Source organism: Ambystoma mexicanum, chromosome 4p, assembly GCF_040938575.1.
Source record: "Ambystoma mexicanum isolate Mex_15411 chromosome 4p, UKY_AmexF1_1, whole genome shotgun sequence".
Classification (NCBI taxonomy): Eukaryota; Metazoa; Chordata; class Amphibia; order Caudata; family Ambystomatidae; genus Ambystoma; species Ambystoma mexicanum.
The window spans coordinates 1,279,191,607-1,279,214,685 of record NC_090927.1 but is presented as its reverse complement, the minus strand read 5'-3'; the positions used below and the strand labels follow the sequence as shown (position 1 = coordinate 1,279,214,685).

General features: G+C 46.3%; 1 protein-coding gene across 3 annotated transcripts in view; it reads left to right on the top strand.

The window, feature by feature from the left end:
* Nucleotides 1-23,079, top strand: part of LOC138453802 (zinc finger protein 777-like) — a 499,705-nt gene that overhangs the window by 242,873 nt on the left and 233,753 nt on the right. For 2 of the 3 annotated variants that reach the window (XM_069606973.1, XM_069606972.1), the window contains exon 5: nucleotides 3,500-3,616. The exons of the other annotated variant lie outside the window; for it this stretch is intronic. In XM_069606973.1, the coding sequence (XP_069463074.1) occupies nucleotides 3,500-3,616 (117 nt within the window). The remainder of the gene's footprint in view (nucleotides 1-3,499; nucleotides 3,617-23,079) is intronic. 3 annotated transcript variants of the gene reach the window in all.

The following is a 23,079-nucleotide window of genomic DNA, read 5'->3' as shown; positions in this document are numbered from 1 at the left end:
TGTGCATGCTTGCAATTGTGTGCTTGTACATCGCAATGACGTCTGGTATCTCCTGAACTGGCTAGTAGCATTCCTGGTCTCGAATGTGCTGCATGGGCTGGCTACAAATGTATCCCCCTCCTCGTCTTGCTCCTCTGTGCTCCAGTCGTACTCCCGGGCACCTTCCAGCCCAGAAACCCCCAGGAGCCCCTGAGCACCAGTCCCACCCATGTCGGCCCGTCTGGTGGAGCTAACATCCCTGCATGAGTTGTGAGTCGACAGTGGATCAGCTGAGGTGGTCACCATGCCGATCCAGGGAATGACAGGAGCAATGGCAATGGAGGGAGAGCAGGCACCCAGGAGCTGGGCACGGGCCCAACACCCCCGGGTGATGTCAACAGCCCAGAGGGTGTCCACACGAAGCAGGCCCGGGTGATTTGGCAGCAGCAGGCTCAAAGTAGGAGGCTATTGTACTCAGGGCATCCCATCTCAAGCAGACAGGTATCCGGCATCAAGCAGAACGCAAATGTGGACTTTAGAACGAGGACTTCTGTGTTTGTGCTATATGGGCATCGAATCGGGGGCAGAGAGGCAGCGGGCTCGGGAGGCGAGAGTCACCATGGCCAGGGCAGAGATTGCACTGCGTTGGGCAGAGAGGCGGGCTGCCATCCTCGAGGATACTTGCAGGGTGTGTGAGGGAATGGAGAGGTCCATGCTGGAGTCCCTGCAAGCCCTCGAGAGTAAGGAGGCCCGCCTAGGGGAATTGGACGCAGTGTTCGATGATGCCCTGGCCCAGACATTGAGTGACATTGGTGACAAGGAGGACTAGCCCGCTGCCTGTGTACATAGTTTTGTAGATATAAGTTTCCTTTCAGTTTTCCTTATTATTTGGAGCTTGGATCACAGACATTACTCCAATTTTTTTGTACATTGTTCTGTATGTGTAAGTTTCCTTTTATTTGTTTTCGAGTGGACTCTAGACTATTCTCCATGTTTTCTTGTATATCGTTTTTTGTGTGTTTGAGGTGTTTTATTTGTAATTTTTGTAATTTTTTAGTGTCATTATTTTCATACACATGGTCATTTTTATTTTGCTATTTTTACATGGACATCTTTTAAGATTATGATTTCTGATTTCTGATTTTATTCACAGTATGTATGGTTAAAATACAACTGTTGAGTATATTTATTTTTTACTCTCACAGTCATTGTGGGTCACAGTTATTTTTGCAGTGTGCCTCTTTGGTAGTCCATTTAGTAGCCCTGATCCTGCCCATTATTAGTCATGTGTGTGGTTGCTTACTTGCATGTGTTATGTTCACGGTTTATTTGCGGGGTGAGTATACACATGGGGTGGACCAGTGGTGGTGTGTGAAGTGGGATTGTGTGTGTGCAAAGGCAAATGGCATTTCCTTTCACATGTGCAGCATCACTGGGTATTTGTCCTGACTGTGTTTGTGTGTGAGGTGGGTGAGGTGACTACATGTTCACGACATTTGCACATGATTTGCTTGATGCTGTGTAACACACAGGTGGTGCTTTCCACTTCACCGGCATGTGTTTTTACAGTAATCATCATCTCTGGTGTTGATCAACCTCTTGCCCTGGGATACAGTATTGGCATTTTTTGGTATTTACACATTGGCTGACAGTTGCAGTCTTAGTGCGTGGTGCACTGTCTGATTGCCATGTCCTTCACACATGGACAAACCAGTGATGTGTTTATTTGGGATTCTCTTCTAGGAATAGCAGTTCAATGAAGCTCAGGCTGTGGTACACCTGGCCAGTCTTTGTTCATGTGGCACACATTGAGGGTGCTTTTGATTCTGTCATTGGTGAACAATTTGTCCCTGGGTATTGATGTCATGAGATTGTCACATGGCCACAGCAGGACCTTACTTTTACATTCACTTGTTACATGTGTATGTTGCGAGATGGTTGTGGACAGCTATTCTGTTTGCCCAACTGCCACACTCATGGATGTGGGCTGGGTGAATGCATTCATTTTTGTTTGCAGGATACATGTTCCGGTGGATATTCTGGCTGGTGTCATTACACAGCAGTCAAGGTGCACGACACAAAATCGATGGAGTGATGATGTATCACTATGGCAGGGTTCATCATGCAGGTGATGTCCCATGTGGAGGGGCTGCCTGCAGGGTGGGGTCACGGGTGATGGGGGATGGGTTCTCCAATGTGGAGGGGACTGCCTGCAGGGTGGGGTCACGGGTGATGGGGGTTGGGTTCTCCCGTCTGGAGGGGGATACATGCCGCGAATTGCGAGGTGTTGGGCACCATTTGGCTAGTGGTGGGCCAGGCCTTGCGTGGGAGGGCACGTGTTTTCTAAGGGGGGCGCACAGGGTTCGCAGGGTGTTTTCATACGCTTACGCTGGGGTGCGGATGGGGTTGCAAGCTTTTTTCACGGGGTTATGCTGGGGTGCGGACGGGCATCACAGAGTGTTCACGCAATTACACTGGGGTGCAGACATGGTTTGCAAGCTGCTTTCGTGCAATTACGCTGGGGTGTGGATGGGGATCGTGGGGTGTTTCTCCGCGATTTTGCTGGGGGGAGGGACTGTATGGTGGCCCAGGATTAGCGTGCGGAAGCTTGCACCGTCTCAGGCATTTCACTTGCTTTTTACTGTGCGTGGGGGCGTTATTCGCACAGCTTACTGTTACTTGCGCCACGGCTACTGATACCTCTGGGAATCCATGAATATGCGTGCCGTGCAAAGATTTCTCTGCGCCACGCCAGGCGAGCGCTCCTTCTCGGCACGTGGCCCTTGCGCCTTTTAAGCGCCCGATTCTATGAATCGGGCCCAGTATGTCAGAAATACCTGAAAACCACAATGAAATGATGAAAGGCAAATACAGGATAAATCCCATGAGATTGCAAAAAGCTAAAGTAATTGTATTGTCTGATTCAATTGGTATAGTAGTAAACCTAATTCTTTCTATGACACCTGTGCTCATACCTGCCTTTCTCCCCATACTGCTTTGCATTTTGACATAAACCCCTATGTCTCTTGATTATCAAAGTAGGCCTACCCCTGTTTTCTCCTTCCTGGTGTTAGTGTTACTGGCTCTATTTTACTTATTGGACTTATCCTCTGACCGTTGTTGTGTATTTATTGTTTTATGCTATGTACTTTTTTGATTATTGTGAATGTAAATGCTTATTTTGTGAGTGCTGCAATGATACTTCTTGGTTTTTTGGCACCTAATTCATGTATTAATTCCTTCATTATATTGATCCACCACAGTGCCAATAGATGGTCTGTTCTGCTGATGAATGCAATATAACTGTATTTACTCACTCACTTACGAAAGATGATCCTCTTTATGACCCCAGTGAAAAAGAGGAATTCGACTTCTAATTACAAAGCCTCAAGTAATGAACGGAAGGAAAGGTTGTCAAAGAAGTGAACAGATCGAATTTGGATGCGATTTGACCTGTTGCTGAGATTTTGATATGAATTGTAAAGCTCTCAGGTTTTAACATCACATTTCCTCTCTACAGCTTGCTGTCCTTCTGTGAACACTGCTAAGTTATTTACGATCAAACACGAAGAAGAACAGGATTTGGGAAATCAGGGTGCCTCTGAAGGAATGGGAATTATCAGTAATGCTACCACGAGTAAGTAGGATACCCCCTTCAGATATAGAATAGTGTGCATCTATAGTTGATGTTAAGCGCCATATAGTAATGTGCGTAAGTTTAAACATTCTAAAAGTGTGTAGAACCTGGTACACTATTGCCTCCCTTTAAACAATTAGACTTCCTCTGTGGTTCTGCAAGCCAGTTCAGGAATGATATTTGTTTTGGTTTGTTTATTTATTGATAATGCGCACCAGATCCGGGGGTATCAGGGCGCAACAGTTAAATCAGATGCACGGCTTAGGTTACAATGTTACAGCTAATAAGCATAAGTACATATTAACCCACAGAAAAAAATACAGATATACAAATATACAACAGTCATGTAAAGAGGTACTAGGGAGAAGGTATAGATACAATACTGATGTGTGACACAAGGCATAACAGACAAGCCTACAAGTCAGATGATTTGAGCAAGTTAATGTAGTTGCGTCTGAAGATCAGGTAAGGTGGTTCCTCTCTGAGCTGTGGGAGAGAGTTCCAGATTTGAGCAGCTTTCATGGGAAAACTGCTGCTGCCTGCCTTAGCGAGCTTGAATCTAGGCTAAAATGAGTGCTTCTTATGTCTGCTCATGGGCCCAATTGGTTGCGGCTTTGGTAGGCGTGGGTTACTGTAATTCGGGCGCTGCGTGGCTGTATAGCTCATGAGATGAGTCTTGACATTTGCGAAATGCGGCTTACGGAATGTTTGTGTGAGTTATGAGTGAATAGAATGTGGAGGGATGCTTTTTGTGCATTGAGCCTACTTATTAATTTCTGTGAAACTGTTTTCCGTATTTGTAAAATAAATATGATGTTTTACTATGAGTTGATAAACAGTATCTTGTCATCTTTGGTCTAGTTGGTCCACCCCCTCGTTTCTCATTGTCTACCTGCCTGGAGGACCATAGACATAGTAGCAGGCATCCCTTATTTTTAGTATATAATCCCAAATACAGTTGGGCAGCACATATAAGCAGTGGGCTAGTCCCAGATAAAGTTAGGCAGCTCAAAATAACCAGTGGGCTAATCCCAGATACAATTGGGCAGCTCAAATAAGCAGTGGACTAGTCCCAGATACAGTTGGGCAAATAAACAGTAGGCTAGTCCCAGATAATGTTGGTCAAATAAACAGTAGGCTAGTCCCAGATAAAGTTCAGATAAGCAGTAGGCTAAATCAGTATACAATTAGCTGACAAATATGCGCAGTATGCCGTACGGTTCGATGCGCGCAAGAGACAAGTAAAATGGAAAGCTAGTAATAGGTTGGAATGTCGTTACAGTCTGCACTGTGGCAGTAATAGCGCTCCGAACGAATGACACGGTGGCTGAGTCACAGGAACGGAAGGTTGCATTGTTGGTCTAGGCGTGAGTCACATGCGAGCTGTGGCGATGTGATATGCAGGGAATTGGCCGGCTGTGAGAGGCAGCATGGAAGATTATAGAATTTTTGTAACAGTCAACATGCGCGTGCTTAAGTGGCATGATCATAGTAGGTATCTGCGGCAAGATAACCTTTGTTTAATGATAAGGGATTGATGTTGAGGGCATCATACCTTAGTAGACTGAAGTAGCAGCATGCAGCGTGCCTCGGCGAACAGAAGGCAAACCGGGCCTTTCTCCTGGCCTTCCTCCAACGGCTTCCGCCTACCGGCCGTTCATGCTGGGGGAAATACAATCAGATTGCTTAGCAACCAATACGAGCCACGTTATGGGCCTGCGTCACGCCAGTCATTTTCGAATGGGGCGCGCTTCGGGTCAAAATAATATATTATTGGCTGATCCGGATGCAGTCGGCTGTGCAGCAAACGAAGCGGTTGCTTTCCTTAGGCTTTAATTCTCATCGGATTGTAGCCATCTGGATCTGTGGGGCTAGTAGCGTCGATGATCAGCAGGTGTTGCTGAAGAAGGGAGAGGGCTCCAGCCCGCTCCTCCTCGCGGCTGATGGTAGTGAATGGCTGCTTCTACCATCTTGTACCTACTGTGTTTTTTTTGGTCATTGGCAAACTGGCGAACAGTTGAAGCATCTATTCTGGCCTACTGCATAATGCAGCAAACCCAACTTGTGAATGTGGCACACTATTTGTCTTGAGACAATTTCAATGTAGCTTTATTTTGGAGGTTAAAAACATTCCTAACAACATGGGGTTTCTTGATTAATATTAGCAGATGTGTGATGTAAGAGGTGCTTTGGCAGTTATATAGACTTTGAAAAAAGCTGCACAGCATCATTTGGACGAACCTCTACATGCATGAAAATATAGCATAGTAAAATTAGGATGATCTCTTCTAGAAATATGAGGACCTATGGTAAATGAGAGCGAAATGTGTACATATCACTTTTTTAATTGGCTGAATCACCTACATCAATAAAACATCTCAGCCTCAGCACTATTTTGGGCTCAATTTATCTTTGGTACGTGCTGGACACAGCTTTCCAAAGACCTAATTTTACCACTACGTGGCTTCCCTAGTCATTCAATGGGAGTGGAAGCACCCACACCTTCATGTTCGAACCCTGAAAACAAGTTTTTTGTAGGTAGTCTTTTCATGCCCATTGGCAGTGATGCGCTGCGGTTGTGGGTTTGACTGTTTATCTGGTGTGGCCCACTCCCCCAATAAATTAGTGACGATGGTTCGAACCTGTTGTGTTCATCATCAACTGGGCAAACAACTCTTCAAATGGGTGGCCCCTAAATCAACGTTGTATTCCAACTTTGATGTTTTGAATTCCTTCTGTTAGCATTACATTTAACACATGCAGTGCTAATTATTTCTACTTTTTTGTGTATTCTCTGCTTTATATTGCATGTTTTAAGCTTTTTTGGGATTGCCGCAAACAAGCACTCAAATAAGCACAGGGAATGTGTGCAGTTTATACTATTTTTTGTGTACTATTTGGTATAATTTACCCTCTTCTGTTTTGTACCATAAATATTGTTGTTAGTGTGGTGATTACTTCTTGTTTTTATGAGATGCAATCTCTCATATGTGCAATTCTGTGGTTACCATTTTTAATTTACAATTCTGTTTATTATTTTGCCATAAAACAAAACAAACACAAGTTTAGGTACAACTTGAGTATAATACAGCTGGCTCAGTAGAGCAGCATAAGTTTGGGAACACACCTAGGCAGAGGGTACCAGCGGGTTACATTACTCCAACTGAAAGATTCAGGATTAAAACAATGCATACTGTCGTTTTCCCACAGCCCTCTCCCACCCACCTAACCCAAATCTTCAACATATTTTAGGGACAGCCCCTTGCTGTATACACTCTCCTCTCCAGGGACAAGCAACAGTCCACTTCGCAGCCCACTAGCTTAGTCTCGGACGCTCTGCAGAGCCCCAGGTGTGGTTACCATTAGTGATCTAATGTCCGAGAAGGCATGGGGCATATTTCTACCTACTACACACAACAATATGCATCCTGAGTTGAGGTTTGCAGAGTCATGTGTGAAGACATTGCATACTATACACATAAACAATCTCCACTTCTTGATGAATCCCTCGTCCCAGAACACCAGCTTGGTTTCATAGTCGAGGTTCAGCTGCATCTGCATTTTCCTAGTCCCCACTACACCCATTCACACCAGATTGAAATGCCAAGGCCTAGAGTTTAGTAGCATTGCAATGACATCCCTGAAGAGTGTGGCGTACGCAGTGTCAGATAGGGGAACTGTCAGGTCAGGGACAGTCAGGTCTGGGTACACTTACATTTATTTAATCACTTATTTACAATTGTTGGTTTGGGCCTGAACATTAATCTTTTCAGAGGGAGAGTTTCCCAAAACATCATGGAGGAAATTAAACTGAGAGCTGATTGGTGGAGTGCTAGCTCTTGGAGTTCAGGCAGACATTCTAAACTGCCTTTCATAGTCCATTTCCAGCAGGAAGGTCCTGTTTGGTTTTGCTCCCAGTTAAAGGGCCCAGTTTCCGGTGTGACAGGTGACATTGTGAAGAGGAACTCATTTCTGAACTATTATCTTCGTGAGACATCTCCCAGAGTAACGGTGGGAGCGCAGCGTTCTCTATGTGCATGAAGACACAGTTGTAACTAGAGCTAGGTAGCGCAAAGTAATAGAAACAATCACAAACAAAATCATGGACTGGAGGGTGGGTCTTACTGGACTCCCAAAAACCTTAGTTATGGGGGACCTTAATGTACAGATTGAGCCGGTGTGTGTCCTGGAAGATGTCATGACAGAGGAGGATAGCCTGTGGAGTTTGGTCTCCCCCATTTACCACTCCTCCTAGGAGGCAACAGAAGTCAACGGAAGAAATGGTAATTCTGCTAGCCACGGTTAACCTCAGAGAGTGTAACGGACAATTTTCCTGGGGATTGGCCTGCTGCCCCCACCTTTGATAACGACCAGTCTGCTAGTAAAATTGATTATATGCGTGTTAATCTCGAGGCCTGGGGATTCATTAGGGCATTTGAAGTCATAGAGAGGGTGGAGAGTGATCACCACCCCCTACGTTTAATGGTGAGTACAGACCTTTGAGGGGTCCTTAGGAGGGATCCAAGTTGTCGATGGGCGAAGAGTACTCGCCCTTGATTCCCAATCTATCATCAGGGCTTGGAGCTTTTTGTTTGCTAATTTAATTTAATGTGGCAATAATAACAAGTTCATCTACAAACCTATAATGTAACAGGTAGACTGTCTTAAATTGAGTGATCAGAAATATTTAGCGCTTATGCTGTCAAACCAACATACCTCTAAGGTATTTCATTGTTCACATAAGATTAATAAAACACTAACCTCGAAACCCGTATGGTGTGGCTTTGCAAAATGTACACCCTATATGCTAATACAGAATTACATAATAGAAATTAACTCCATGGGTCCATGGTATGTCGATCTGGTAATAAGAAACTCCTACTTTTAGGTTACCCTACTCACCCAGCTTCTGACAATTTCTTCACAATAGCAGGGAAGATCTTTAAACTGACCCAGTTGCTGCACATGCCATTATCGTGCACCTCTGAAATGAAGTTAATATGGAAACACAATGTTATACTTAATCTGGGCTGTAAGGATTGAAGTTATCAGTAACCCAAGTCACGTAAACTATGCCCTCATAGAGAGCTCCCTGGTCTGGTGGAGTGATAACATGTCTTTCCAAAGGAGAAGGACCATGTGTACAGCAAAGTCTGCCGTGGCAGGGCTTTTGGTATAACGCAAATTCCCATTCAACATACAGTTTCTGAGAGACCTTAATCTCTAAACCAGTTAAAGCAGCACGCAAAGTTACGGAGAAAGCAACCCTCTGGTATGATAGGGAGTGCCGGGAGGCCAAGGGGCGGCTCATAGATGCCCCAAAGAATAAAGGGCCCCAGAGGTGTGCTGAGGTTAGACGGGTAAGAGGAGAATACCACAAGATGCTGAATGACAAGAAGAGGGGGTGGCATGATGACTCATGGAAGTTACTTCTGGAAGCAATTGGCCGCAGGGACTCCAAGGGTTTTTGGTCTAAGATGGGGGAGCGCTCACCGAGGGAGCCATAGTGAGCCGCATGGCTTGAACCCGGAAGCAGCATGGGCAGAATACTGTGGTAATCTCTATCGGGTGGATGGTGGGTCTCTGACGGAGCTTTCTACCATCAGGGAATGTGGACACCGATTGGTCGCCCACTCCCTACTCCACTGATACTCACCGATGCCCAGGTAGAACTTGTGCTGGTGTGCCAAACGTTAGGTAAGGCGCCGGGCCCGGTCAGAGTACTGATAGACTTTTACAGAAACTAGTCTGTGGTCTGGGTACCTTATCTGAATAAACTATTCAACGTAGTGCTGCCTAGCATGCAGGACCCGCAGTCCTGGACTTAGGCAGAAATTGTCCCAATACATAAAAAGGGGGCACATGATGATCCTGCTAATTTCAGACCCTTTTCCCTGTTAGATGCTCGGGGGAAGATGTTTGCCTGGGTACTCTTATTCCACCTGGTTGACGGGGCTCTCAGTAACGGGGTATTAGACCACCACCAGGCAGGGTTTTGTGAGGGCTTGAGTACCATCGATCAAAGACCATCGATCAAAGCCTCCAACTCTGACTGGTCTGTGAGAAATACGCTGTTCTTAGAAAGTCAAATGTATATGAAGTGTTTGTTTATTTACAAACTGCCTTCAACACTGTTCCTTGAGCACCTCTCTGGGAGATGTTAGAGGAGCTTGGTATCCCAGCCGCATTGTTCTCTGCTGTCTAGTGCCTTTACACAGGGAACTCTGCGTTAGTTCGCTGGGGCGCTGATGGAAATACCTCCCACAGCATTGACATCCAGAAGGGAGTTTGCCAGGGATGTGTGCTGTCACCCAAGTTGTTCTGTATTTTTATTAATGAAGTCCTGAAGAGGCATTTGGCTGTCCAGACTGACGCCCCTTCACTAGCGGGCGATAAGCTGCCAGCACTGTTGTTCGCAGAAGATGCAGTACTCCTCTCTCTAACACCTGTCGGTGCCCATAAGCAACTGCAGATATTTATGGCTTTCACTAAGAGGAACAGGCTCTTCCTGAATATTAGTGTTGACGAGGAGAGGTAATTACTGACGGGCCCATTGGTCAGCACTCACCCTCGAAAACTTGTAATACAAGATAGCTGCACCGTGTGAGGACAGGGTGCAGGACTTACATACTCCAGCACAAATCAATACTAGGGACTCAGTAAATTGGCAGAGGGAAGTCTGTTTAATGATACATACATCATCTTATGGAAATTAGCAGCATCGCGAACACCTGTCTCGGCCCGACTTCCTCGAACTTCAGTACAACAGCCTCTTTTATGGGCAAACTTCGTCATCAATGACGTACACTTCTATAAAAAAATCATCATGCAATATAATTGGTTGGGAAAGGTAACTTAAGTATAGGTGTTATATCTTTATATGAAAATAAGGCATACAGATTGGATAACTCTTATCGGGTGGGCGTCTATGCCCATCCCTCTACACCACACGTGATTGACGTCACTACAAGTACGACGTCTCATTGGTTACAATGTCTATAGGACCCTAGATTACATGGTCCCTTGTGATTGGGTGAGTTACACCCCTAAATATAAATCTCCACTTTTAATTAGCAGCATGCAGAATAGACACCCTGGTGCCTGGTGTCCCAAGATTCACCCTGCCTCCCTTCCATCAATCAGTGGTTTAGGGCTATGTGTCAATTAGTTGGCTGGGTATGGCCTCGGATCTGAAGTCTCTTATCAGGAAAAGTTATGGCACCCTCTGGTTCTGAATGACATCAGGCGGTGGTATTTCTTCGCGCCTGTCTGGTCACGTGTTGGTCCACCATGAATCTGCTTCAGTTCTCAGTCTTTTCGTGCATTTGATTCTGTGTTCGCTTGGCCACCTGCATGGGCCTCTCTTATCCTGACCTTTACGGGCGTGCTGGCGTGCTCTGAAGTTGGAGCCTCGTGAGCTCATGCTCACCTCCCCTTCTCTGATTGACCTCGATTTCCCCGGCATGAGCCATCCTTTGTTAAGTTTCGATCCCGCTCTTTTCCTCAGCTTGGACCTAGATGTGAAACTCACCCGGTTGGGCCTAGACCGCCTGGGCTTTCTTCTGCTCAAACAAAATTGAGTCGCACGTGTACAGTGTGCTGTATTGAGGTAGACATATATAGTTGGCGCATGCCGCTCTATTCTTCTACTTGAGCATTGCAGGCAGTATCGATTACTTAGCATCTTGCGTTTCAAGCTTACTTACACACGTTCAATAAAGCGGTTGCTTCCGTCTTGTCTCATGGCACCATTCTCATACGTTTTCACAGTGTCTCTCCCCTTCGTCCATTACAATTCTCCTCGCAATTGTCGATACTGTCATGCATAGCTTTCAGTAGCCACTTCTGGTTATTCTCGGGGCTGCCTAGGCCCATAGTCTATTTCCATTGGCCTTCCATTAAGGCCTTCGGGGTCTCCTCGTGGACAGTCTGTAAATACTCTTCATTTCGTACCAATGGCAGGTACGGTTGTCTGATTGGGTACCGTGCTGCCCAGGGTTGCCTGGTTATGGGCATTTCAACATCTTCTAATGTACACAGGGCAGCGACCCATTGCAGCCCTTTGTTGGTTCAGCTGTTCCTCGTACGTCACATACCACGGCGAGTACCTTACTGGCAACTCGCACTGGGGGGCAGGGGTGCAGGTCATATCTGCATATATCTGGGACCTCCTCTATACTACCCCCTCTGGTCGGTTCATCGACCACTCCTACTTCCTCCTTTAAATTCAGTTTCTTTGATTCCTCAGCTTCTTGCTCATCATCTCCTCGGTCTACACAAGAAGGCGTGAAAGTATGCAATTTTGGTGTCCATATCTTTATCACCCCTTTCAAGCTTCCTGCTGTTTTCACATGCTCATCTTTGTTCCAGGTCATCAACTGGCATTGTCCATTTGGACTGCAGTAAATCCATTTGTCTTCATACCTTCTTCGTTTCTTGGGATAAGTGAATTTTGTTCCCTCTGATGCAAATTCACTGGCCTTCACGAAGTCCTTTATTTCCTCATCTGTCAGGTCTCTGGGCTTCCAGCATGGTTCGACGTCGACCATAATTTTCATCCCAATGGCCTTCTTTGCAGTTTTCTGGCACTGTGTGATGATTATCTTGATAACACAGAATCCTAGCAGCACCATTGCTAGCAAAGCTCCCAGGAACTTGAATATATCTGCCATCCATTGCGGAACCCATGAGAATAGGTTCCCAAACCAGCTGTCATCATCTACTTCATCTGTTTCCTCAGTCATCTGGTTTTTCAGGGTCGTTAACATGCTTATGGCCTCTGTGAGGGTTCCATTTTCTTTGTCGTGTGATGGTATAAATGTGCAACATGATTCTCCGATTTTTGCACAAACACCTCCATCCATTGCTGTGATCATGTCAAGCACATATCTGTTCCGGAGGGTCATCAGTCTAACCGCTCTCAGCTCTTCTTTGATCGCATTGAATCCTTTTATTGTGGTGTTGATGGTCTGCAGTAACTCCCATCTGGTTATCTGCAACTATTTAGCATTCACTCCAATTTGGATGTGTGGCAGGAGCATCGTGGTGAATACTGTTGAAGTGAGGCTGAACAGCATGTGTTCGTATGGAATCGCATAGAATGCTTCTTCTGATTTGGCAGAAAAGTACTTTTCTCTCTTCATTCTGGATATCAGTTCTGCGGATCTCCTCCTTCTCAGATGAGCATCTGCTTTCAGGAAGCTGTCCAGATTCAGATCGTTTTTTGGAATCACCAGTGCGGGAATATGGACAGTGATCAATGTACATATGCCCCTGCAATTTCTTAGCAGTCTTATGTCGTCCACAGTTTTGATTTTCCCCCATTTTCCTTGTACAATTATTTCTGAAGCACAGTTTCGGGTTCTCCAACGGCACTATTTTCAGGGGTCCTCCTCTGTCTTCGACCCATGTTAACAGCTTTGCCAATTTTGGCCATAGAGGTTTACATAACCTCTGTGAGTTTTCTACTGCTTCCTTGCAGGCTCCAAGGACCATCCAAGCTCGGCAGATTACTTCTCCTTCTTCCCATCTGTCTGCGGAAACCACTGACCCCCAGATCTGCATTTGGCCTCTGTTCTTCCAGATTTGAGCCTCTTCTGCAGTTTTTCCTTGGACGTTCAGTCTTGGGTTTATTTCCCATCTAATTCCTGATCCTTTGATGTCAGGGTTTTCATATCTAATAACGTGATTCTTGGTGTGCACCCTGTTTCTTGTTTTGATGTCCTGGACAAAACCGTCTTCATCTGGGAAGTCTTTTTCATTGGCCCATATCAGTGAGGCCTCTCTTCCCATAAACTGCCCTCTGGTGTTGCACATTGCTACGTGTGACATACAGTGTGCCGTGGGGACGTCAACTTCTACTGCAACAAAGATTTTGGACTTGCCCATGCTATATGCCAGGAGTGCACAGACGAAACATTCTCCTTCTGGTTTTCTTCGTCCAACTTCCTTCATGTGCTGGTACCATATGTTGTTTCCAAGGTGGGCAGTGCTGTCCAGGTAGTCCTATAGTTCAGTGTCCGTTTCCTATGGGCTTCTCTTGATTCTTAACGTTTTTCTGTAGTTGGCCAACACTATGTCTCTGAATGCGTCTGTACTGCTCTTTCGTTCAGGCAGTCTCTCTGGCGTTATCCTTGGTGGGGCAGGTCTCACTTCCCACACTGTCATAGTAGAGGAAGGGCTTGCATTTCTTTTCTTTCCCTCGTACACTCTGTTGTAGAACTCTTCCCACCACCATTGGCTCGTTATCTTCCCAATGCATGGTGCCATTGTAGGCCTGTTTCTTATCTCTGGCGTTGGAGCAGACGTGCTCGTTATTACAGGTTCTGTGGTTTTCTTGCTCAACTCCTCATGTAGTTTCTTTGCTCTACGTATGAGCGGGAACACATACTTGACTACCGCATGCGTTTTCTCAGTGATTTCTTTTGCGGCTTCCTCCGTTTCATCGAGTGATTGTGCTATCTCACTTCGGTTCGGTTTCTCACTTTGCTCCCTGCTTTCTGGAGCTGCTTGTTCCACCAGGGATTTCTCCCTTTTAGTTAGTTTGGCCTGCGGTTTTGTAGCCATTGACACTTGCCCTTGTTTGTATGCACTCAGTGTATGGGTGCGTGCCTTGGATAGTGCTATGTTGTCATTCATTCCATGCTGACCCTGTCTCCAGCCTTTCTCACCATTCATTACTTCAAGTGTGTACATGTTGCTGCTAATTACATTCAACTGTAAATCATGTGTTTTATCATCAGTTTTTCTTGGAACTGGGATGACAATATAAGGTCTGGGTGCTTTTGTGGGCCCCAGATGTTCATTATGTGGTGGAAGCACGGTCATTGGGATGCTTCGTGCACCAATAAGAAAGGCAGTTCTGACAGTTAGAGACAAAAATACTACAACAATCACTATGCATATACATATGATGGCCTTGAAAGATATCTTACAGCACCTACTTCCAGGAAACCCGGGGCGCCCCTCCACTGGTGGCACAACTAAATTACTGTTTTGGGCCCCCATCTCGAACAAGTCCATAGTCAATAGTTTATTTATTTTCTTATCTTGATTTTCGTTACTTAAAAGTTCAGCAAACACTAAAATGGCGGGTGCAGTTTAATGTCCCCTCACTTGCGAGTGATGACGGAAGTCTCTAGTTATGGAGTACAGATCCTTTGCTAGACTATGGAAAAAGGTTAGACTATCATTTTTAGCACATCACATTATTCCTGCATTTGTGTATACAACGCATTTCCAGGGCCCCTTCCCAATTCGTCTTGGCCCTGAGGACATGCAGGAATTTGTTTGCAGTGACACCATAAAAGGATGGCTTCGCTGCACATCACGCATAGATAAACCATTGAAAAAATAAAAACAAAAATAAAAATAACTGAACATATGAGAGGGTAGGAAAAAATAAGAAAAAGGTTGAAAAATGTAAACACGGCAGTGAAGTTTGTTGCTCTGCTCCTTTTGCTTGGTTCTTCGAGGTCGAGTTGCTGCAAAGTCTCTCTCCCCCACACCCCCAATTTACTCCACTGCGGGATGATGATGAAAAACAGAGAAAAATAAGAAAATAGAAAAAGAAGTTCAGGATGTAGTTATCCCCTTTCGATTCGTTCTACGTTGGAAGCATGAAGAACTGTGTCTTTGTTTCCTTGCTCTGCCCCTGGCTCGGGCTTCTAAAGGGTTTTATCTTGGATCTCTCCTTTCTAAGGCTCTTCTCAGCAGCGGATGTCCATGATTGCTTCTCAGCTGTGATGCAATAGCTCTCAGGAGTCTGTTGAGCTGTGCATTTTTTGCTGGATCACAGAGAAACGTGGGCACTTCGACAGTGATGGGTCTACCCACTAGCTCTGGAAAGTTCTCGATGAGGTGAAAGAAGACTGTGAAGGCAATTCTGCTATCTTCAGGTGATAATGACATTTCCTCTGATTCTCTGTCTCTTAGGTCACCGGTCTTTTTGCAGTGTGATCAGTCCTTGCCTTCTCCATCTGTCCCTCGCCGAAAGTTTCACTGGAATTCTCTCAGAAATTCCCTCTGAAAGCTGGACAGTTCCATTTGTAGCTGTATGCTATAGAAAAGTGCTCCTATCTTTCTCGCGTTGGCAGGGTCTCTGAGTAAGGTGAGGGCGTCAACCTCGGCAGGTCTCCCTACCATTTCCAGAAAGTCATTTATGAAGCCGAAGAGGACGTTGTGGGCAAGTAGGTTGTCCTCAGGGGACAGGGACATTTATTCGTTTTGCAGAGTCTCAATCACAAGGTTTTTTTTTTGCTGTCGTGAACAGTTTCTTTGCTTATCTCCCCGATCTGTCCCAACGGAAAGTCTCACTGGAACCTCCTGAGGTATTCTTGCTGGAAGATAGATAGCTCCACCTGGAGCATGATTCCATGGAGAAGGGTTTTCATGTGTGGGAAATTGACTGGGTCTCTGAGAAACGTTGCAACGTCAACATCAGCAGGTCTTCCCACCATTTCTGGATAGTCTGCAACGAGTCTAATTAGAACATTGTGGGCTAGCTGCTTGTCTGCGGGAGACAGTGGCATTTGCTTCACCTTGCTGGGTCCCGATCACACGCCTCGCTTTTGCTTTGAGCAGTCTTTGCACTTGCCTGCTGCGTGGAGGGCTACCACATTATTTAGTTTACTCCATATCTGGTTTAGAAAATTATTGTTTCGGGGATCTCTGATGAACGTCAGTGTATCTGTGGTCCTCCCGACAAGTTTTGGGCACTCCTCAATGATTCGAAAGAATAATGTGTAGGTCACTTCGTCAATGACTGCTTGAGGCGGGAGCATTGGTCTTTGAGTCACTGTGCTTAGGCAACTCGGCGAAGACCTCTGCGATGACAGTCAATAGTTGCCCGATTACCTTCTTATTTTGTGGATCTTGGATGAATTCTGTGACACTTGTTTCTCTCCCTATGAGTGATGGATAAGTCAAAGTCACTAATTGGAAGTAGGTGAGTACATCCCACTTAAGGCTTCTGCTGGGGTGTACCATAAACCCGTGAACAAAGTCTTTATGCTGGGTCCTTCAGGATAACAGTTTCAGTTCTCAGGAATATCCGGTTCTGTTGCTTACCAGAGTGTTAGAGTTCTTTGTCCACTACTCTGTGGCTCTACGTGTTTAAGTTACCAGTGTCACTGCAGGTTCAAAGTATGCAACCTTTTCCTTTGCCCTGAGACTTCAGCTGCACATCGCGTTTGTTTGAAAAGTCTTGTATCTCATTCAGTGCTTAGAGAAAAGTTCAATGTATAGCCACAGTTTTCACAGCGAGCTCTTCAGTTTGTCTTTTCTGCTTGTGCGTCCTTCTTCCTTACCCTAGACCTTGTCTGCACGTGCTGTGGTCCTTCCCCGTTGTCTGTAGCTTCCACAGTGGATGCAGTAGGAGCGCCTTCCCCTATAAAGGGCTTGACGTCATTCAGGAAGATCCAGGGTCTTCTTCCTTGGAGCTTGACAGCGGACGGGGTGCAGTCCTCTACGATGAAAGGGCCATTAAATCGTAGTTCGCCCCATTTCTTCCTCGTAAAGTTCTTCACTAGAACTCTGGCCCCCGGGAAGACAAGGGGGTGCGCCTAGGCTGAGAGTTGCGCCTGCATCAGCATTGTCTGTTGTGGTTTGTGCTGTGCTGTCCCCTTTCCGCCATCGCTGCAGCTGGCCTGAAATGACAGATGTACTAGAGGTAAGACAATAAAGGTAATTCTTCATTTCTGCTCCCAGAACCTCCCTAGCGGGCTGGGCATCACATCTAGCTCTATCTCGGGGGGTAAGAGGAGTTCTCATCCTTCTACCAGTGATAATCTCGTGCAGCGTGAGGTGATGGTTGGAGCCTGGCTAGTTCTGAAGCGCATATAATGCCAGTGGTAGGCAGTGCAGCCATCCCTTCTTTAATGTGAGCTTCAGTTTGGCTATCCTCTCTTTCAACAGGCCGTTGAGGCGTTCACATATGCCATTTCCTTCTGGGTGATACGCCAACAAGAACTTGTGCTTTATACCAAGCAACAAGCTAATCTGCTCAAATACTGAGTTTACGAAATGGGGCCCGTTGTCTGACCTCATAACCTCACACACCCCCCACCAGGGGAAAACCACCCTCACCAGGAACTTTGCAGCACAGGCAGCGTCAGGGTGTGTACAGGGCCCCGCTTCTATCCATCTAGAGTATGGACACACCACGACAATTAAATACCTGTACCCATTACAAACCTAAATCATATTGACATAGTCGATATGCAGGTGCTGGAAAGGCCCTTCAGGTCTGGGAATGATTCTTCTCATCACTTTCAGTGTGTGCCCAGAGGTGAATTGCTGGCAAATTAGCAATTGACCATAAAGAATGCAGCATGCCCCGCTAAATTCAGCGCAAACCAGTCTTCTGAGAGTGTTGCAGCAAGATTTTCTTTTGACATATGGAAAGGGTAGTGGAGCTGTTCTAATGCTACCTTTAGGAGGGTGACAGGCATTACTTGTTTACCAGTGCTGTCCTGCCTCCATAACCCATCAGAGGGGTTTAAAGAACACCCTCGACGCTTCCATAAATTCTTCTCATCCTGAGGTGCCTCCCCCTGGAGTTCCATTAACTGTGTCTGCCCCATATTGCTATAGGCTTCTGGAGTGGCTCGGGCTATCATCATTCGCTCATGGGTAAGTGCCACCTCCACGTCCATGATTGTCTCACCCTTGGATGCCATGTGCTTGGCTTTCGTGTCCGCTTCATGGTTTCCACGTGACACGAAATCTGTTCCCTTGGTGTGAGCGGCGCACTTGATGACCGCTATGCACACTGTGAGCTGTAGTGCTTTTATCAGCCTGTCCAACAAGGCTGCATGTTGCACTGGCGTACCGTCCGCTCAGAGGTAGCCCCTCCTTTTCCATCGTGCCAGGCCTGCGTGCACGGTGGACGTCACATAGGCGGAGTCACTGTACACTGCTACTTCCTGGTCTGCGTGATTCTCAATGGCGAGTATCAATGCCACTAGTTCTGCAGCCTGTGCCGAATAGTGGGATGGTATTCGTGCACTGACAAGCACTTGGAACTCTCCATTTGCCATGTGTTTGATCACGGCCACGCCTGTGTACCTTTGCCCGTCTTCTTGGTCAATTCTCGATGACCCGTCAATGAAGACGACTTCTCCGCTTGGCAGAGCATTCTCTCTTATTCTGGGGATTTAATCATAAAACTCTTCATAATTGGCACAGTCATGCAGAGGTTCTCCCTCTGTGACTGGCTCAGCAATAAACATAGCAGGGTTCACAGTTTTGCATCGCACTATTTTGATCGATGGATTTGAGATAATCACCTCATATGCGGATGCTTTCTGTGACGTCAAGGTGCCCTTTTGCTTCTCCAATATGGCAAATAATGAGTGCTCAACATATAATGTCATGGAGCATCCCAACACAATGGATGATGCTTTCTCGATGGCAAACGCAGCGGCTGCAAAATTTTGCTCGCATGGGAAGTGGCCCCTCATGACCAGGTCCAAGCTCCCACTGTAATACGCTAGGGACTTGTACCCCAGCGATGTTCGCTGAGCGAGCACTGCTGTCACAAAATTGCCATCGGTATGAGAGAAGAGATAGAATTCCTCTGCATAATTGGGGATCCCGAGAACTGGGGCCTTACAAATAGCCCCCTTTAGTTCTGCAAACCCCTTTTCCATTTCTTCAGTCCATTCAATTTTTCCCTCTGTTGCCTGGGCTTTCTTTAAGGCCTGGAGCAAGGGCTTGGTGTATGAGCTGTAATCGAAGACCCATGCTCTGACATAATTGCATAGGCCTAAGAAGCTCTTCATTTGTTTTACCGTGAGCGGCTTAGCCGTGTTCATGATAGCTTCAGCCCTCTCTGGTGTTACCTTTTTCCGTTCATGTGAGATTAGTTGCCCTATGTATAACACATCCTGTTGGCAGTATTGCAACTTGTCCTTGTCCACCTTGTATCCCTTCTCAGCTAATATGGTCAATAGCTGAACAGAGTCGTGTCGGCATTGCTTTTCAGTGGTGCTGCAGTTTAGAATGTCATCTACATACTGCAAAACAACACTGTCTACCGCAATGTTACTTAGGTCCATTTGCAGGACGGAGATTCACAATACCCCTGTGGCAGCCTTGTACTTTTCAGGCGCATTTGTCTGAAAGTAAATGACGTCAGCTCTTGTGAATCACGGTGCAATGGGATCGAGAAAAATGCATTCTTCAAATCGATCACCGTGAAATATTTTGCCTCCGTGGGTATGTTGCACAAAATAGTGGATGGATTAGGGACTAGAGGGAACTCGGCTTCTACTATGTTGTTCAATGCTCGTAAATCCTGGATTAAATGCCAAGACCCTCCAATCGATTTCTTGACAGGATAGATCACCGTGTTACAAGGTGATTCTGACGTTACCAGAATGCCCTGCTCCATCATGGCAGAGATTGTCTTCGCAATCCCCTCGTCCGCTTCTCTGGACATGGGGTATTGTCGCGCTCTTGGTAGAATCGCTCCAGGCTTGAGTTTAATCTTCACCTCTCCTGCCCCCTTCAGGAGTCCTACGTCATAAGGCCCTTTTGTCCATACTGTGACTGGCACCTGGGCCATGTCCTCCTCAAAGTATTCTGGTCGTGCCATCACTAGCATCATTCGCTGTGGCACTTGATCATTTTGACCCACAATATGAGACTTACTTCCACCCGTGTCTCCTCTAAGTCAGGGTGCTCTTTGAACAGATCATCATCTGTGACGTCAGTCACTCGATACCCTTCTTCAATGGCGATAACTGCGCACCATTGCCTTCCTTCGACATCGTATCCTTCTACTAAAACCACCTTCCCCTTTACTGCGGCAAACTGTATTACCAAAGAAAATATTTGTCCCTCTTCTTCATGGATGGGTATCCTTGGTCTAAAAAGAAACTCGTCAGGGGTCCTCATAGTTTTGCCTGCGAGGCCCGGCAATCCCGCCATGAGCACTCGCACGCCATATTCGAAGACCTCCGGCTCCAGCGGTAAAGCTCTCATAGCTGTACATCCCGAGTATGCTCTGATCATTTCGCATACGTTCGCATACGTTGGAATAATGCATTCCTGGCGTGGAGCACACTATGCCATCCTCAGTGAATGAGATTGACATATTCAGCTTTGTCATTAGATCTCGACCCATGATGTTTACTGGGGACTGACGTGAGTACAGTAAAAGCACATTCATTTCATGCTCTCCCACGGAGACAGCGTCTCATGCGTTTCAAGCACCCACGCGTCTTGAAAATTCTGGATATAAAGCAACGGATCCTCTGACTCTTTCATCTTCGAGTCATAATGGCTCCCATGTCTGATGTGTCAGGGTATAGCATTCGCATCGCTTTCCACACTACGGCTCTACAAATATTAAATGGCGCTCCGCCATGAGAGGTGTTAGTTATGGCTACCCTAGGGTAGCCTGCCCTCTTCCACACATCGTCTGCTCTTTCTCCGAGTATAGCAATTAGGAGACCCTTGATGTCCCTATGGCTAGAGTGACTCCCCCCATCATTTTTTCTAGCTAATGTATCCACTTCCCGGCTCCCGATGTCAACATTGGAAGCTTATTCTTTAAATTTTCCCAGTCCATGTGTGGCCATGGAATATATTGCGGTCTTACTCCCCCTTTCTCTAGCAGTGGGAATTGGAATGCGCAATCCTCCTTTCCCTTTTCTTTACCTCCTCGGTCTCTTGCTGGGGTGGCGTTCCCGCCTTGCTTTCTACCTGGCAGCGCCCTTAACCTATCTGTATAGGCAGGTGCCGACGCCCCCCCTCTGACCGTGGGGTATTTCTTCATGTCGGCTGGACTGTCCAGCGGGCTTCGATGTCCTACTTACGGACTCGCCAGCTTCTGACCATTGTACCCCTCGGTTCCCTGGGAGCTGTGTTTCGTGCTGTCTCCCTTCGTTATACATCGCTTCTTCCGCGTCCCCATCGGAGTCAGACTCCGAATACCAGTTTGCACAACTTCTTGCATCATCTTCGTTCTGCCTATCTTCTAGTCTATCTAGGGAACGTTCCCTATTCTCACTACTATGGGTGACATCCTCAGTGTCATATAACTGAGTGCTCTCTAAGCGCTCATCCTCCCTTCCCTCTTGGGAGATTCGTTCCAGTCCCATTTCATCATATATTTTATCAATCGCTTCCCCGATGCTTCTGGTGTCGAAGTCATCATCAATAATTGTCCTGCTTGTACCTGGTACTGCATCACTTGCTGGAAAGAACTCTTCTATGTCTTCCCAGTCTACAACAGGATTGGGTTTTTTCACTTCCCGCTTCATCTGTTTTCTTGCGTTTCATTGCGTCCTCTCTAATCTTATCTACTTCCCGCATCCTTTCGTCACTACGTTCCTTTGCCTTTCTAATCTCTTCCTTCCTTTCATGCACCCTACGTTCTTCCTCTAACTTCAACTTATTCAGTCTGTATTTTTCGTAGGCTGCATACTGGGTGCGACTGAGCGGTATTTCTTGCTCTTCGCGATAAAGTTGTTCTCGCCTCAGCCTGTCCTTCTTTCTATTTCTTTCATCCCTTGTCTCCCTATCCTTTTCCCTTCTCTGCTTTTCGTCAGGCTTCCTCGTGGCCTTGCATCATCACTCCCCTTTCCATCTAATTTTAACAATATCTGTCCTCCCATCCATTCATCCTTTGCAAATGTCATCTCATCACTCTCTCTCTGCTTCTTTCCCTCTCTCTCCTTATCGAGAGGTGCACTAGTCTATACCTGATCCTTTCGTCCATCTCCGTGCCTCTCCTTGTCCCTCGGGACGGCAGGGGCTGGAACAGTTTCCCGCTCCTTCTCATTAGTTTCGTCACTACTGCATGCAGGTGACTCATACGCGGGGTTGCTATACCCTGTGGCTGCTTTGAGCTCTCGTAGCGGGTAAAGACCCTCTGACCTCCTTCCCTCAATGACTGGTTCCGGCGGGGCCGGTGGCGCAGTAGGCGTCTCACCCCTCTCTGTACATACGTTTAATATACAGTCTGCAGGTGGTTCTTCTTCCTTTGTTTGTTCAAACATCTTCCATAACTCGAGAACGGCAAGGCGTTTCTCGAGTTTCTTCCCGCTATATGTGGCATGTAGGAACGTGGTCATGTGCTGTCCGACAGCCTTAGACAATGACCCATTCTGGGGCCACGGCATAAACATTTTATTTGCTGTGCCCTTAACCCACTCCTGGCTGTATTTCTTCAGCTTTGCTGCATGTTTTGGCAATTGCTTACAAAGAGGCATAAGCGGGGTGACCTCCTCCATCTTTTCACTTCAATACCCACAATGTTTACACAATAACTTAAGTCTCTCCACCAATATGAGCGAGCATCACAACCGCAAGCTCCAATCCACTTTTTCTGCCAAAATTCATACCATCAATTTACTCAACAGAAACCATCAATTCACTGGCGATCCCCTCTCAGTTACAGAATCGCAAAAACCAAAATGCATTTCACTCAAGCATCAACACATTTTTCACATCAA